This window comes from Heloderma suspectum, chromosome 5 (assembly GCF_057233095.1).
Source record: "Heloderma suspectum isolate Gila_16-S chromosome 5, 16-S_ref, whole genome shotgun sequence".
Taxonomy (NCBI): Eukaryota; Metazoa; Chordata; class Lepidosauria; order Squamata; family Helodermatidae; genus Heloderma; species Heloderma suspectum.
The window spans coordinates 165,708,775-165,721,846 of NC_139462.1; the positions used below are offsets into that span (position 1 = coordinate 165,708,775).

General features: G+C 44.0%; 1 protein-coding gene across 1 annotated transcript; it reads left to right on the top strand.

The window, feature by feature from the left end:
* Positions 1–6,450: 6,450 nt before the first annotated feature.
* On the top strand, positions 6,451–12,772 carry RPL14 (ribosomal protein L14). The gene is made up of 6 exons (XM_084858227.1): positions 6,451–6,492; positions 7,666–7,767; positions 9,296–9,390; positions 10,559–10,658; positions 12,059–12,112; positions 12,672–12,772. Exons 1-6 carry the CDS (start codon positions 6,490–6,492, stop codon positions 12,738–12,740), a joined length of 423 nt encoding a protein of 140 aa, XP_084714353.1. The 5' UTR covers positions 6,451–6,489; the 3' UTR covers positions 12,741–12,772.
* Positions 12,773–13,072: the final 300 nt, after the last annotated feature.

Below are 13,072 nucleotides of genomic sequence, written 5' to 3' on the forward strand. Positions count from 1 at the left end.
TCTTTAAAACTACTTTTTTAAAAAAAAGTCAAATACAGAAGGCACAAAAGACATAACTGCATAGCATGATAAGGTGTACCATCCTAAACACCCAAATCCATCTCAGTTCTCTTCTAGAACTTTGTGGTACTTTTGAATTTAGCTGTTTCTATGCAGCAACAAAGCCGAGAGGCATTTCTTCATTCTCTAGGAAATATTTGCAGCAAAAAGCAGTGAGTAGGACAGTGTGGACCACTAAACCATTCGGGTAGACATAAGCCACATCCCTTATGAATATACAGTGGAGGTGACGAATAGATTTAAGGGATTAGACCTGATAGACAGAGTGCCTGAGGAACTATGGACGGAGGTCCGTAACACTGCTCAGGAGGTAGCAACTCAATCCATCCCAAAGAAAAAGAAATGCAAGAAAGCAAAGTGGCTGTCTGATGAGGCTTTACAAGTAGCTGAGGAAAGAAGGGAAGCGAAAAGCAAGGGAGAAAGGGGAAGATATATCCATCTGAATGTAGAGTTCCAGAGAATAGCAAGGAGAGACAAGAAGGCCTTCTTAAATGAACAATGCAAAGAAATCGAGGAAAACAATAGAATGGGAAAGACTAGAGATCTTTTCAGGAAAATCTGAGATATCAAGGGAACGTTTTGTGCAAAGATGGGCATGATAAAGGACAAAGAAGGCAGGGACCTAACAGAAGCAGATGAGATGAAGAAGAGGTGGAAAGAATACACAGAAGAACTATACAGGAAAGATCTGAATGTCCCTGATAGTCATGAGAGTGCAGTCACTGAACTTGAGCTGGACATCCTAGAGAGTGAAGTCAAGTGGGCCTTAGGAAGCATTACTAACAACAAAGCTAGCGGAGATGACAGTATTCCAGCTGAGCTATTTAAAATCCTAGAAGCTGATGCTGTTAAAGTGGTGCACTCAATATGCCAACAAATTTGGAACACTCAACAGTGGCCACAAGACTGGAAAAGGTCAGTTTACATTCCAATTCCAAAGAAGGGCAATGCCAAAGAGTGTTCAAACTACCGTACAATTGTGCTCATTTCACATGCCAGCAAGGTTATGCTCAAAATCCTACAAGCTAGGCTTCAGCAGTATGTGAACCGAGAACTACCGGAAGTACAAGCTGGGTTTCGAAGAGGCAGAGGAACTAGAGATCAAATCGCCAACATTTGCTGGATCATGGAGAAAGCAAGAGAATTCCAGAAAAATGTCTATTTCTGCCTCATTGACTACGCTAAAGCCTTTGATTGTGTAGATCACAACAAACTGTGGCAAATTCTGAAAGAGATGGGAGTACCAGACCACCTTACCTGTCTCCTGAGAAACCTGTACAAGGGACAAGAAGCAACAGTAAGAACCGGACATGGAACAACCGATTGGTTCAAAATTGGGAAAGGAGTACAACAAGGCTGTATATTGTCACCCTGCTTATTTAATTTATATGCAGAGTACATCATGAGAAACGCTGGGTTGGATGAATCACAGGTCGGAGTTAAGATTGCCGGGAGAATTATCAACAACCTCAGATACGCAGATGATACCACCCTAATAGCAGAAAGCAAAGAGGATCTAAAGAGCCTCTTGTTGAGGGTGAAAGTGGAGAGTGCAAAAGCTGGTTGAAACTCAACATTAAAAAAACGAAGATCATGGCATCTGGCCTTATCACTTCCTGGCATATAGAAGGGGAAGAAATGGAAGCAGTGACAGATTTTATTTTCTTGGGCTCCAAGATCACTGCAGACGGTGACTGTAGCTATGAAACTAAGACGCTTGCTCCTTGGGAGGAAAGCTATGGCAAACCTAGACAGCATAGTAAGAAGCAGAGACATCACCTTGGCGACAAAGATTCGTATAATCAAAGCTATGGTTTTCCCAGTAGCAACGTATGGCTGTGAGAGCTGGACTATAAGGAAGGCTGAGCGCCGAAGAATTGATGCTTTTGAACTGTGGTGCTGGAGAAGACTCTTACGAGTCCCCTGGACTGCAAGGAGGTCCAATCAGTCAATCCTAAAGGAAATCAACCCTGACTGCTCATTGGAAGGACAGATACTGAAGCTGAAGCTCAAATATTTTGGCCACCTAATGCGAAGAGAAAACTCCCTGGAAAAGACCCTGATGCTGGGAAAGATTGAAGGCAAAAGGAGAAGGAGATGGCAGAGGATGAGATGGCTAGATAGCATCACCGATGCAATGAATATGAACTTGAGCACACTCTGGGAGAGAGCGGAGGACAGGAAGGCTTGGTGTGCTATGGTCCATGGGGTCACAAAGAGTCGGACACGACTTAATGGCTGAACAACAACAAGGACAGTGTGGATATATGTCAAAAGGTTAACAAAAGAAGAACGATGCTGGATCAGAACAAAGGCCTATGTAGTCCGGCATTTTGTTCACGCAGCGGCCAACCAGCTGCTTGTGGGAAAGTCACAAGCAGGACACGAATGGAACAGCACCCTCCCCCTTGTGTTCTCAGTCACTGGCATCAAGAGGCATACTGCTCCTGATAATGGAGTTAAGATACAGCTGTTGTAACTAGTAGCCATTGTTAGCCTTATCCTCCAGGAATGTGTCTAATCCCCTTTTATAGCCATCACAAGTTGGTAGCCATCACTGCATCCTGTGTGGCAAATGCCATAGTTCATCTATGTGCAATGTGAAGAAGTCCTTTCTTTTATCTGTCCTGAATCTCCCACCATTCAGCTTCATGGGATGATCCCAGGTTCTAGTATTATACAAGGAAGAAAAATGTCTCCCTATCCACTTTCAGACCATATATAATTGTCATCGTCCCCTCTATCATGTTTCCCTTGCTTGCCCCTTTTCTAAGCTAAACAGCCCCTCTAAACAGTTACTTCTACAATACACCTCTGAATTGCCCCAGATCTCATAAATGCTCCGTTTTTGTCTTGCTCTTCCATTACTTCAGGCAGCTCTTTCCAAGGACTCATATTCCCAATTACCTAAAGTAGATTAATTACCCTTCAGTGCCCTCTAACCTGATGTATTCACAGTCAGAGTGATTAAGCAGGGACTAAAGAATAGCTCTTTCAATGCATGCACAAAGTGGAAATTTTTAAGCCACTGTAGTGATTACGAGTGAGGAACCAGGCCTTGGTAGTTATTCCAGATGAGTTAACATGAACAACAGTGTAGTCTTATAAAAGGAAAGTGCGAGGAATTGTTATGGTGATTGGCAGTCTGGCAGAGCAATCCTATATTCTAATTATGCTGGGGAAGGCGATAGGCAGTGGGGGGGGGGAGGGGAGGTGCTGCCATCATACTGGTGGAGTGGCTGCCATATTCTATGCCTGCTCAGGGGAAGGAAGAAAACACACAACTACAAAATGGTGTCAAAACAGTAACGTCCCTACTGTCCTTGGAAACATGCCACCCACAGATACAGGAAGCCAATGATAACAGTGGTTACATGCCCCTCTCCATACCACATCACAGCACATGACGCCACAGCACCCCCACTCCATCAACCCCAGTGGCCCAGACATCAATGATGCTGTTTATCAGTCCCCACCCAGGCATCTCTAGAGGCAGGGATTCAAGTCTTCTGGTGCTGCTCATAGGAACTCTTGGGGACACATACATGCAAAGGGGAGGAAGGAGAAGCTGCACAACACCAACAGAACTCACTGCGCAGGATAACTGCAGTGAGTACACACAGTCCCTCTGGGGTATGGGGTTGAGACCCATCCAGAAAGAAAAAGACTTGACAAGCAGCTGATGGAAGGACCCAGGATAGGCAACAAAAGGAGACATAGACACATGCTGGCAGCAGGAGCCATTTCTGGTGGTTTATTGCACAGGGGACAGGGACCAGCCACTTTTGCATTCTTGGCTCCAGGCAGGGAAAAACTCACAACTCCGATCAGCTGCTGATCAGAGCAAGAACTTTTCCCTGCTCAGCACTGAAAAATACCAGCCCCTCAGATGATCTGCACAGATCAGCTGAAAGGGGCGGGCGGGCAGCAGCTAAGAAGGGTGTATGTGTGAGTGAGAATGGTGTGTGTGAGAAAGAAGTAGCTATGCCCACCTTGGTTCTGGCCACACCCACTGCTAGCAGGTGGCTCCTGGGAGGTTTCCTGGGTGGCAATCCTGCCCTTTGGCTGAAAAAGCTCCCCCATCCCTGCTATAGAAGCAAACTTTCACATCCAGATGGATGACAAGGAAGCTAGATACAATCTTTATGCTCTCTGCTTCACAGGTGTACTAAACTGCATGACAGAGAATGGCCATTGGAAAGCATTGGTTCCTTCCAAATGGCCACAGGAACGCATCAAGCCCAGGGTGATTGGCTGGCTACACAGTGGTTTTTAGTATGCTCTTGCTGAGAGGGTTGTTTGGAAGAAACTTCATACCATGAGCTTTTCCACACAAGACATTTAACGTGTGCTTGCCATTCCCTACTCACAGTTGTTTACGGTTCTTTAGACAAAATCGTGATCCTCCAGTTTCACTTCTGTGTCTAAGCAGCACTTTCTGTGAATTTTTTTAGAGCAGGGAAAATGTGGCATTGTGAAAGCAAAAGAAAGCTCAATTTTCTTGTGTATTTGTGCTATTCTGCTATACCACAGTGCCACCTAGAGGTTATATAGTGGAAAAGCAGGAAAGGAAACAGTCCTTGTGTAGTATTCCGATCTCAGTTCTGTGATGAAACAAAAGTAGATGCAGCTAGTTAACAGCTTCATGTAGAAAAGCTCCATAGCGCTTAGACTGACTTAACATAAAAGCGTGCTTGCTACCATAAGACAGTTTTTTCTCACTCTCCAGGGGCAGGGATCCTGTGGCCCTCTGGATAGTGTTGGCCTCCAACTCCCATCAGTCCCAGCCAGCATGATTAATGGCCAAGGATGATGGGAGTTGTAGTCCAACAATATCTGGAGGGCCACATAAATAGGGTTTTCACCTTTATTCAGGACGACAGTGCTATGCCTTTATTAGGTGAGGGACAGAAAGGAATGAAGCAGAAAACTTTGACAATAATAGATACCAATGAAGGAAACCAGTCATGTAGTTAGGTAATTTTAGACTCTGGCTTTAAATTGTGTGTGTGTGTGTGTGTGTCTTTAGATCAGCCTTCCCCAACCTGGTGCCCCCCAGATGGTTTGGCCTACAACTCACATAATCCCTCAGCCTGGAGGGCATCAGGTTGGCAAACCCTGTTGTTAATGGTAATGTGTGTTACTTCACTTATAGGGTCCTGCTGCATTTGGGGGCGCTCCTGCTCATGTGTGCAGCCCAGGATTTTTGCCCCATAATCTAGCCCCAAATGCACCACTGATGGGGACAACTTGGCTTGTCTGTTACTCGGTTATTAAAAGCACAGCACCTCTGGACATAAAAAGATGGCAGGGATCCTATCTACAAGTAACACTACAGGTTGTCAAACAGCACAAGCCTATACGTGTCTACTCCAAAGTAACTCATAGTCTAAAAAGTATCATAGTGTTTAGTCTGATTTTTTCTTTTATGTCTTTGCCTGCGGCATATCAGCTACTTCTGGGGAAATGTTGAATAACATGTATCAAACTGCCCGGAAAGTTTTGGTGTAAAGAAATGTAATGAATGAATAAATATTATTGCTAAATTCATACGCCCCATTTGAAGGCTAAGCCTTCTCAAGGAAGCACACAAGTAATTAAAACAATAAAAAATTAATATACATACAAAACAATCCAGTGACAAAACTAAAAACAGCAGCAGTTTAAAGGCCCAGCACACTTTTCATAAACGGCAGATAAAAGCAAGTATGTTTTTAGGGCGCAATCCTATGCATGTTCAAACAGGAAAAAAAAATCCTACAGCTCCCAACATTCTGGCTGGGGAATGGTGGTGACTGTAGGACTTTATCTGCCTAACCATGCGTAGGATTGCGCCCTTAAAAGATAACCAAGATGGGGCCACATTTCACCTATACATACATAACCTTGGCAAGGAAGTTGCAGCGCCTACCAAGGCCACAGTCCAGCCCTAACCAGGGAGCGCTCCGAAGTGCGACCCGCAGAGTTCAAGGAGAGGAGGCTTAGCGCAACCAAAAGAGGCTTAGCGCAGCCAAACGCCGCCCCGTTCGCGAGCCGCATTCTGCTCTTCGCAACCGAGCACCGCACCGCAGCGCTCCCATCTGGCCAGGCTCCTCACTCCACTACGCATGCGTGTAGCGCGACCGATGGCAGAGAAGGCGGGAATCCCCTCCAAGCTTCGATTTCTGCAATAGCAAAAACGCATGCGCACTAGCCAAGCGCTCGAAATCGGCCGCCCGTCCCACCGAGAGCGCGCGCATGCGCCGCACCGCGCCTCGCCCCTCCACTCCTTTCGGGCCGACATCGTCGAATCTCAGCGGCGTCTCCTTGGTGCCGGCCCCGCCTCTCCCGCACGCGCGCACGCGCAGTTAAGACATTGGGAGCGGTATCGCGACGCGACCGGAAGCGGCTCTTTCTTTTTTTTTCTGGTCGGCTCGTGGGGCGGCCATCATGGTGAGCGCGAGAGCGGGGCCGTTGCCTCTTGCGCGAGGCTGTTCCTAACGTTTTCTTGAGGCGGAGCGGGGGGCCGTCACTCGGGGGGCGAGGGGAGGCTCTGCTTCACGTGGGGATGGCGGCGGCTGGTGAGGGAGGAGAAGGGGAAAAGAGCGCGCCCACGAGGCAGGAGTCCGTGGCCGGTGCCTGGCAGTAGCTCTGCCTCGGGTGCGGGAGGGACTCCAGCGGTGCCACGACGTGGGAGGGGAGAGAGGATATAGGCGAAGATGGCGGCGGAGGGGGGTCTTCCGCCTAGAGCCGGGGGAGGTGTTACTAGGGGCAGGGGGGGGGTTCTGTCAGCTCTGGCCGGGCGCTCTCCCTGAGCCGGTCTCCCGTCCCCTGCGGCCTTGGGGAGGGGTTCGCCACGGTCGGTGATCGAGCACGACATCGTGCCGCCACGGCCGGCTGACAGCGGGGTGGCTCTAAACCGTGGACCTCGGGGAGAGAAGAGCTGGATTCAGATACCTCTTCGGTCCACGGCTCTCCGCAGCGGGCGTTCTTTGGGCAGGTCGTTCTCTCCCTTCAGGGCCTTGTCTGTGGCTTTCTAAACAAAATGGGTGTTTTTATATATAGGAATCCTTTTCTGTATCTGAGTCTGTGAATCACGTGGAGGGATACGAGCCTGCCCCTTCTTCGCTGCCTTTTATGCATGGGACTGTCTGCCAGAAGGCCCTGCAATACCACATTTCATTTTCCTTAAATCCCTTCTCAAAAGCCATGTTTTCCTTGAACCGTTTGGAACACAATCCCCTAATCCCATACCTGTACTCTGCCTAAGTATGGGTTACTGCAGCAATCACACATGCTTTCCCTTTTCCACCTTGTAAGTGCCAGGGGCATGTCCATTTAACCTTTATAAAGCACTATATAAATGATCTACGTTGTAGGGCTGTTGAGAAGAATTGCATAATTACTTAGAAATATTTTGTGCCTTTTTAAAGTGATGTGAAAAAGATAGTGTGGGCGAGGATGGGGGGTGATGTATTGGCCTCGTTTTTCCCAAGTTGTCTGTTTCTGCTCCAGATGGCTGGTGATCTTCCCTAATAAAAAATGTAGTTAATGATATTTAACTTTATAGAGGTATGGATTAAATGTGTCTAGCAATACATTAAAATAATGTTTTGTCTCATTAAGGTGTTCAAGCGCTATGTTGAGATTGGCCGAGTTGCCTATATTTCCTTTGGGCCACATGCAGGCAAGCTGGTAGCAATTGTGGATGTTATTGATCAGAACAGGGTAAGTTGGAATGCTTGCAATGTGCTTCTGAGGCGACCAGGAATTCCATCTGTGAGAAGACTTGCAGAGAAGGGACAGATTGTGCTATCCTTACTCTGCCTGCATGCTTGGTTTTCATGCTAGTTGCAGTGGAAGAGAAGTCTCTTCCTCCACAACCAGCATGGAAACACTATGAACTGGTGCCGGAGGAGAACCGATACCCCATCCCTCCTTCGCCAGTCTGCTTGGTAGAAAGCAAGCTAGTAAAAAAATCTGCCAAGAGGGTAGTAACAGGCACTTCCATGGTGGCTAAGAAGGAGGGGGCTTCCCAACCTCCCTAGCCACCATGGAAATGCAGACTAGTAATACTGGTAGGCTAGTATTTTTTTTACAGGCTAGCAACTTTTGCAGGTTTATTTACAAAGCTCTAGGCAAATATTTTAAAGAGTTTGCTTGTAAAACATGACATGTGTTATCTTTTTGAAAATACCAGTTTGTATTGGTGACCTTGTAATACTGCAGAAGTTCTTATGTCTAGTGTTAAGGAAATATCCAAGGAAGGTTGGGTTGAACAATCAAGAATTTATTAAAGCACAGACACAGCTGCGGGAGAGTCAGTCAAAACTGAGTCTCCTCAAATACAAGAAACAGGATGCATTTATACAGACTGTTCGTTGGAGAACACAGAAAATACACTACGTGTGCTCAAGAGCTAATTTAGCTCAGCAACAATCTTATCAGCACAGCTGCATTCTTCAGGGGTGAGCTACTTTGGTGGATAGGAAATTCTTGCTTATAATAATTACCTTCTCATTGTCAGACACATACACATTCTCTCAATCCCATCAGGCACCTTGCCTGAACCAAACTACTTACACGGCCTGGTTAGGCCTACCTTTGCAGTATACACCAGCTTGCTTTGCATTGCACTCTTTAGTACTATTAATTGGTGACACTGTATTGTAAGTAGACTTGCAGAAAAAACACTTCATCTTCTTTCAAATTACTGTGGGGTCTGGCCTATCCCCATTAGCTTATACTATTTTCTCAAACCTTTTTTCAAATTAAAGCATCAGGAAGAGAATGGTGAGAATTCATCATATCAAATATGTGCAGCACAATCCTATATATGTTTACTCAGAAGTAAGTTTCACTGTGTTAAATAGGATTTACTGCTAGGAATGGTATGCATAGGTTTGGAGCCTAAGTGGTCATTTTAGTATTGGAATGTTCACATTGGTGTTGTTTCTCTCATTGCGTTTCTTGTGAGTAGTGGGGTAGAGAGGTAGCAAAGGAAGCTTGCTGCTGTTCAAAAAGATGCTGCTGTCATAGCTAATATGTAATGTAATGATGAAGGCTGCTGAAGGGGTGGGAGAGATCGATCTGTTGCCATTTGGCTTTCCCTATTCAAATTTTTGTCCTTGGGGTTAACTTGATTCAAGTTTCCTTGTAGACTGACTTAGAATAATCTTGCTCTTTTCCCTGAGTTCAAGGACTATCTCAAAAACTGTTCAGAAAACCTATTCATCTTTTTTTCTGTTTCCTTTAGGCACTAGTAGATGGTCCCTGCAGTGGTGTTAGAAGGCAGGCTATGCCTTTCAAGTGCATGCAGCTAACTGACTTCGTTCTCAAGTTTCCTCACAGGTTGGCTATCCTGTTAGCCCAGAATTGTTGCCCCTCTAAGGCTGAATTAATATGGAAATAGTTTTCAATATTGGTGATGTAGGAAAGGTATTAGGGTTTATCCGGTTCCATCTTGACTGAAAGCTGTGCCAAAGATGTATAGTTGCATAGGATTTTACTGCATTCTAGATTATTGAAAAGAGGAAGTATTATTTTGGTGTCAACTTGAAGTCTATTTTGTATATTCAGTACTCAAAGCAGGCTATATGGAGGGCTCAAAATCATCACTAACATGTCTAAGCAAATGCTGCCAGCAGCCCATCTTAGGTTGCCAAATGTGGCCTGAAGTACATGCTCATATCAGAATTTGTGCTAAAGGTCTTGGTTTGATCACCAGCCCACTGCTTGTGTTGAAATAGGGGTCAGACTTTTTGATAACATTACAGTCTTCATAGGTTCTTGAGAGACCTCGCTAGCCCCACCAGTAAGACTAGGTGGCATGATGGGCTCATGTGTCAGCTGGAGCTATTGGCCATGTTTGAATACTGCATTGAACAATGGTTTAGCATGATGCAAACAGCCAGCAGCAAGCCTTCAGTTCACGTGCCCCCCCCCCTTTTACTCTTCAGTAGAGAGGAGGAATTTGCAAACTTTCAGTTCTGCTTTTACTTAACCACAGCTTGCCATGTCATCCAGACCCAGAGCTGTGGTTAACATTAACTGTAGTTGGTTTAAACAAGGCAGCTTCAGAAACCATGGTTTGATTTATCTGGCCTGACAACATAACAAACCACGATTTAGTAAAAGCTTCTGAACTCTTTCCAGCATGCAGAGTGCTAGCATAGGACTGTATGAATAACCATCTTGTGATTATTGCCCTTTCCTTACTATATATTTTTAAAGACTATTATGCTGATATATGACTACTACAAATTTTAAGCCTTATCTCTAGACGTTTTGGGGTGGGAGCAGATGTGTGGGTTTCTGTTATCCTTCCACTCATTACTTAGTAGTAATGAGTGGAAGGATGATAGAAAAGATTTAGAACTCTGGAGAGTGACATACGAAAATATAACATAGACTGTTTTTCGGTGCACCCTGTGTAGGTGGTGGTTGTCAAGATGGATTTATAAATGGAAGCTGTTACGTCACAGTAACAAATATTTGTTTTTTGTGTTCTTAAATCTAGTGCTCGTCAGAAATATGTGCGAGCTGCTTGGGAGAAGGAAAACATTAATGACAAGTGGAAAGCTACCAGATGGGCACAAAAAATTGAGGCCAGGGAGAAGGTGTGTTTTCAAAATATAACTTAGGCAAGATTGTGCTGAACTAAATTGGTGCGAATGTAGCTAAATATGGTATTTCTTGGGCAGCTGAGTAATTAGGGATGACTTTAACACCAGTAGTTCAAATAGGCTTATATTACTGCAGCTAAAGCCGTTATATTGAAGGGACATCTGACTGCATGTACCATATTAAGCTCTTCAGTGGAGGTGCTTCTTTGGGTGCCCCTGCCATCTGAGGAACAGCAAATGACTATGTTGGAGAGGGCTTTTTCCGTGGTGGTGCCCCATTTATGGAATGCTCTTCTTGTGTGGCTCCTACTTTGATGCTTTTTGGAGCCAGGGGAAGTCTTATTTTTCGAAGCTCTTTACATTTCTCTGGATTGTTTTATGCTGCTCTCCTAGACGGTTGTTTTTATTATAGTATATTTGTTTTACTTGTTCATATTTTTGGTTTTGATAAGGGGTGGGAATGTGGTTGGAGGTAAGGTAAACATATGTATAATAAATAACAAATAAATCTGTTCCACTTGTTCTTTGAAAGCCTTAATAATTCCATGATACTAAAATTCCCAGGTGCCTCATTGAATCAATGCCTTAAATTTTTTGGTACTTCTGCAAACTTTTGGGTTCTCCCAAACATGCTGATACCTTCATGTTTGAATGCCAAATATGGGTTATAAGCTTTAATTGATTTAATTATAGGTGGATCAACTAAAGCATTATTTGAGTAGCAGTGGTTGATTTTAATTGATGAGGCAAAGGTTGAAAGGTGCACATTTATTTTTGGAAGCCATTTTGGCTGTAGGTTGGTAACTAATAGGGAATAAAAATATGCAAAGAGTACCTTCCTCTTAACTCTTTAGTAGCCTTTGCTAAAGTAAGTTCACACTACTTCCACTATTCTCAGAACATCATCTGTATAAAGGTTTTGGCAGTATCAAATGTATTTGCATTCAGTCTATTAAAAATGATGGGTTGTATCCAGAGAACCTTTCTCAGTCAGATTGAATGGAAACTTAAAACAGCTCTAGATAAGAATGCCAGCATGGTGTAGTGATTGAAATGTTGTTGAAGCAAGTGGGGAGACCCAGGCTGAAATCACTAGGTGGCCTTGAACCATGAAGCTCACTGGGTGACCTTGGAGCAGTCATTCTCTCGCAGCCTAATCTGCCTCACAGTGTTAAGATTAAAAGGAAAAGGGGAAGAACATAGACACTTCTCTTAAACTCGTTGGAAGAAGGGCAGAATATATCTATAATAACATAAATGTTATCTTCTGGATGTTCTTAAATAAATAAATTGGTAGGACTGAGATGTGTATCTTGTTGGGTTGAAAACTGCCTGATCAAGGCACCAGGATCTCTGCTTATTAATCTTGTCCATCTTGGAACATTTTTTCACAGAAAGCCAAAATGTCAGATTTTGATCGTTACAAGGTCATGAAGGCCAAGAAAATGGTATGTAAATGGTATATAAATGACCCTTTTTAAAATCACTACTTTCAAAAACAGTGCAGAGGTGCTGGTAATCTAGCTTTATATTTTGGGCGAGGCTCATTTTTCAGCACCATTTTGCATCTGTTTTTTAATGTACAGTGTTGGGGCCATTTCTCACAGTTACTTGCACTTCCATATGAACATCCATAAATATGCTAGCGATTATGTGGAACCAGAAAAGTGTGAGGATACTAGATCATATTTTTGGGTTAACTTATTAAATTTGTAAGTTGCTTTAGAACTTTTTAAAAAATGGAAATGCAGGGAAGAAATAATTTCACTAGATAAATGTTCTGTCACTCAGCACATACTTTGGTTATAATTTGTCTTTTCTGCACAACAGAAGATTAACTTCTGTAAAATGAAAGCTGAATTTCTTAACAATAGCTCAGTAAAATATCCTCAACCTGAATGCAACACACTTCTTTCAGTTGTTTATATATGAGTGATTAGTAAAGTTAATTAGGCTTATGAAAACTGAGCCCTTGGTTATTATTATATACAATTTTGTTTGTTACAGAGAAACAGGATCATCAAGCATGAAGTAAAGAAGCTCCAAAAGGCCTCTTCTCCTCCCAAAAAAGCATAAACTGTCAGCAAATAAAACTTCAGTTTAACGTACACCCATTATGATTGCATAGCCTGTCTTGTTTTTGTCAGTTACTTTTATCAAATCACCTAGAAAAACAGAGTACTTGTAGGCCACACGTGGGCAACCAACAGCCTGCATGCAACCCTCAGAAAATCTAACCTGTAGCCCGCTAGTGCCCTAGCTGTCCGAGTCCACATACCCTTCCCCTCTCTGCACTTCTGTCACTATACCTCTGTTCCCCAGGGCCGCAAATGTACTCTTGCCATGCTAGCTCACTGTGCTCTAAGGTTTCTCAAGAATAACGTTATTGAGAGGGAAGCCACAGAGTA

Coding starts and splice junctions, on each gene's coding strand:
- RPL14 (XM_084858227.1), top strand. Junction 7,768..9,295: donor ATGTTATTGATCAGAACAGG/GTAAGTTGGAAT, acceptor TGTTTCCTTTAG/GCACTAGTAGATGGTCCCTG. Junction 9,391..10,558: donor GTTCTCAAGTTTCCTCACAG/GTTGGCTATCCT, acceptor TCTTAAATCTAG/TGCTCGTCAGAAATATGTGC.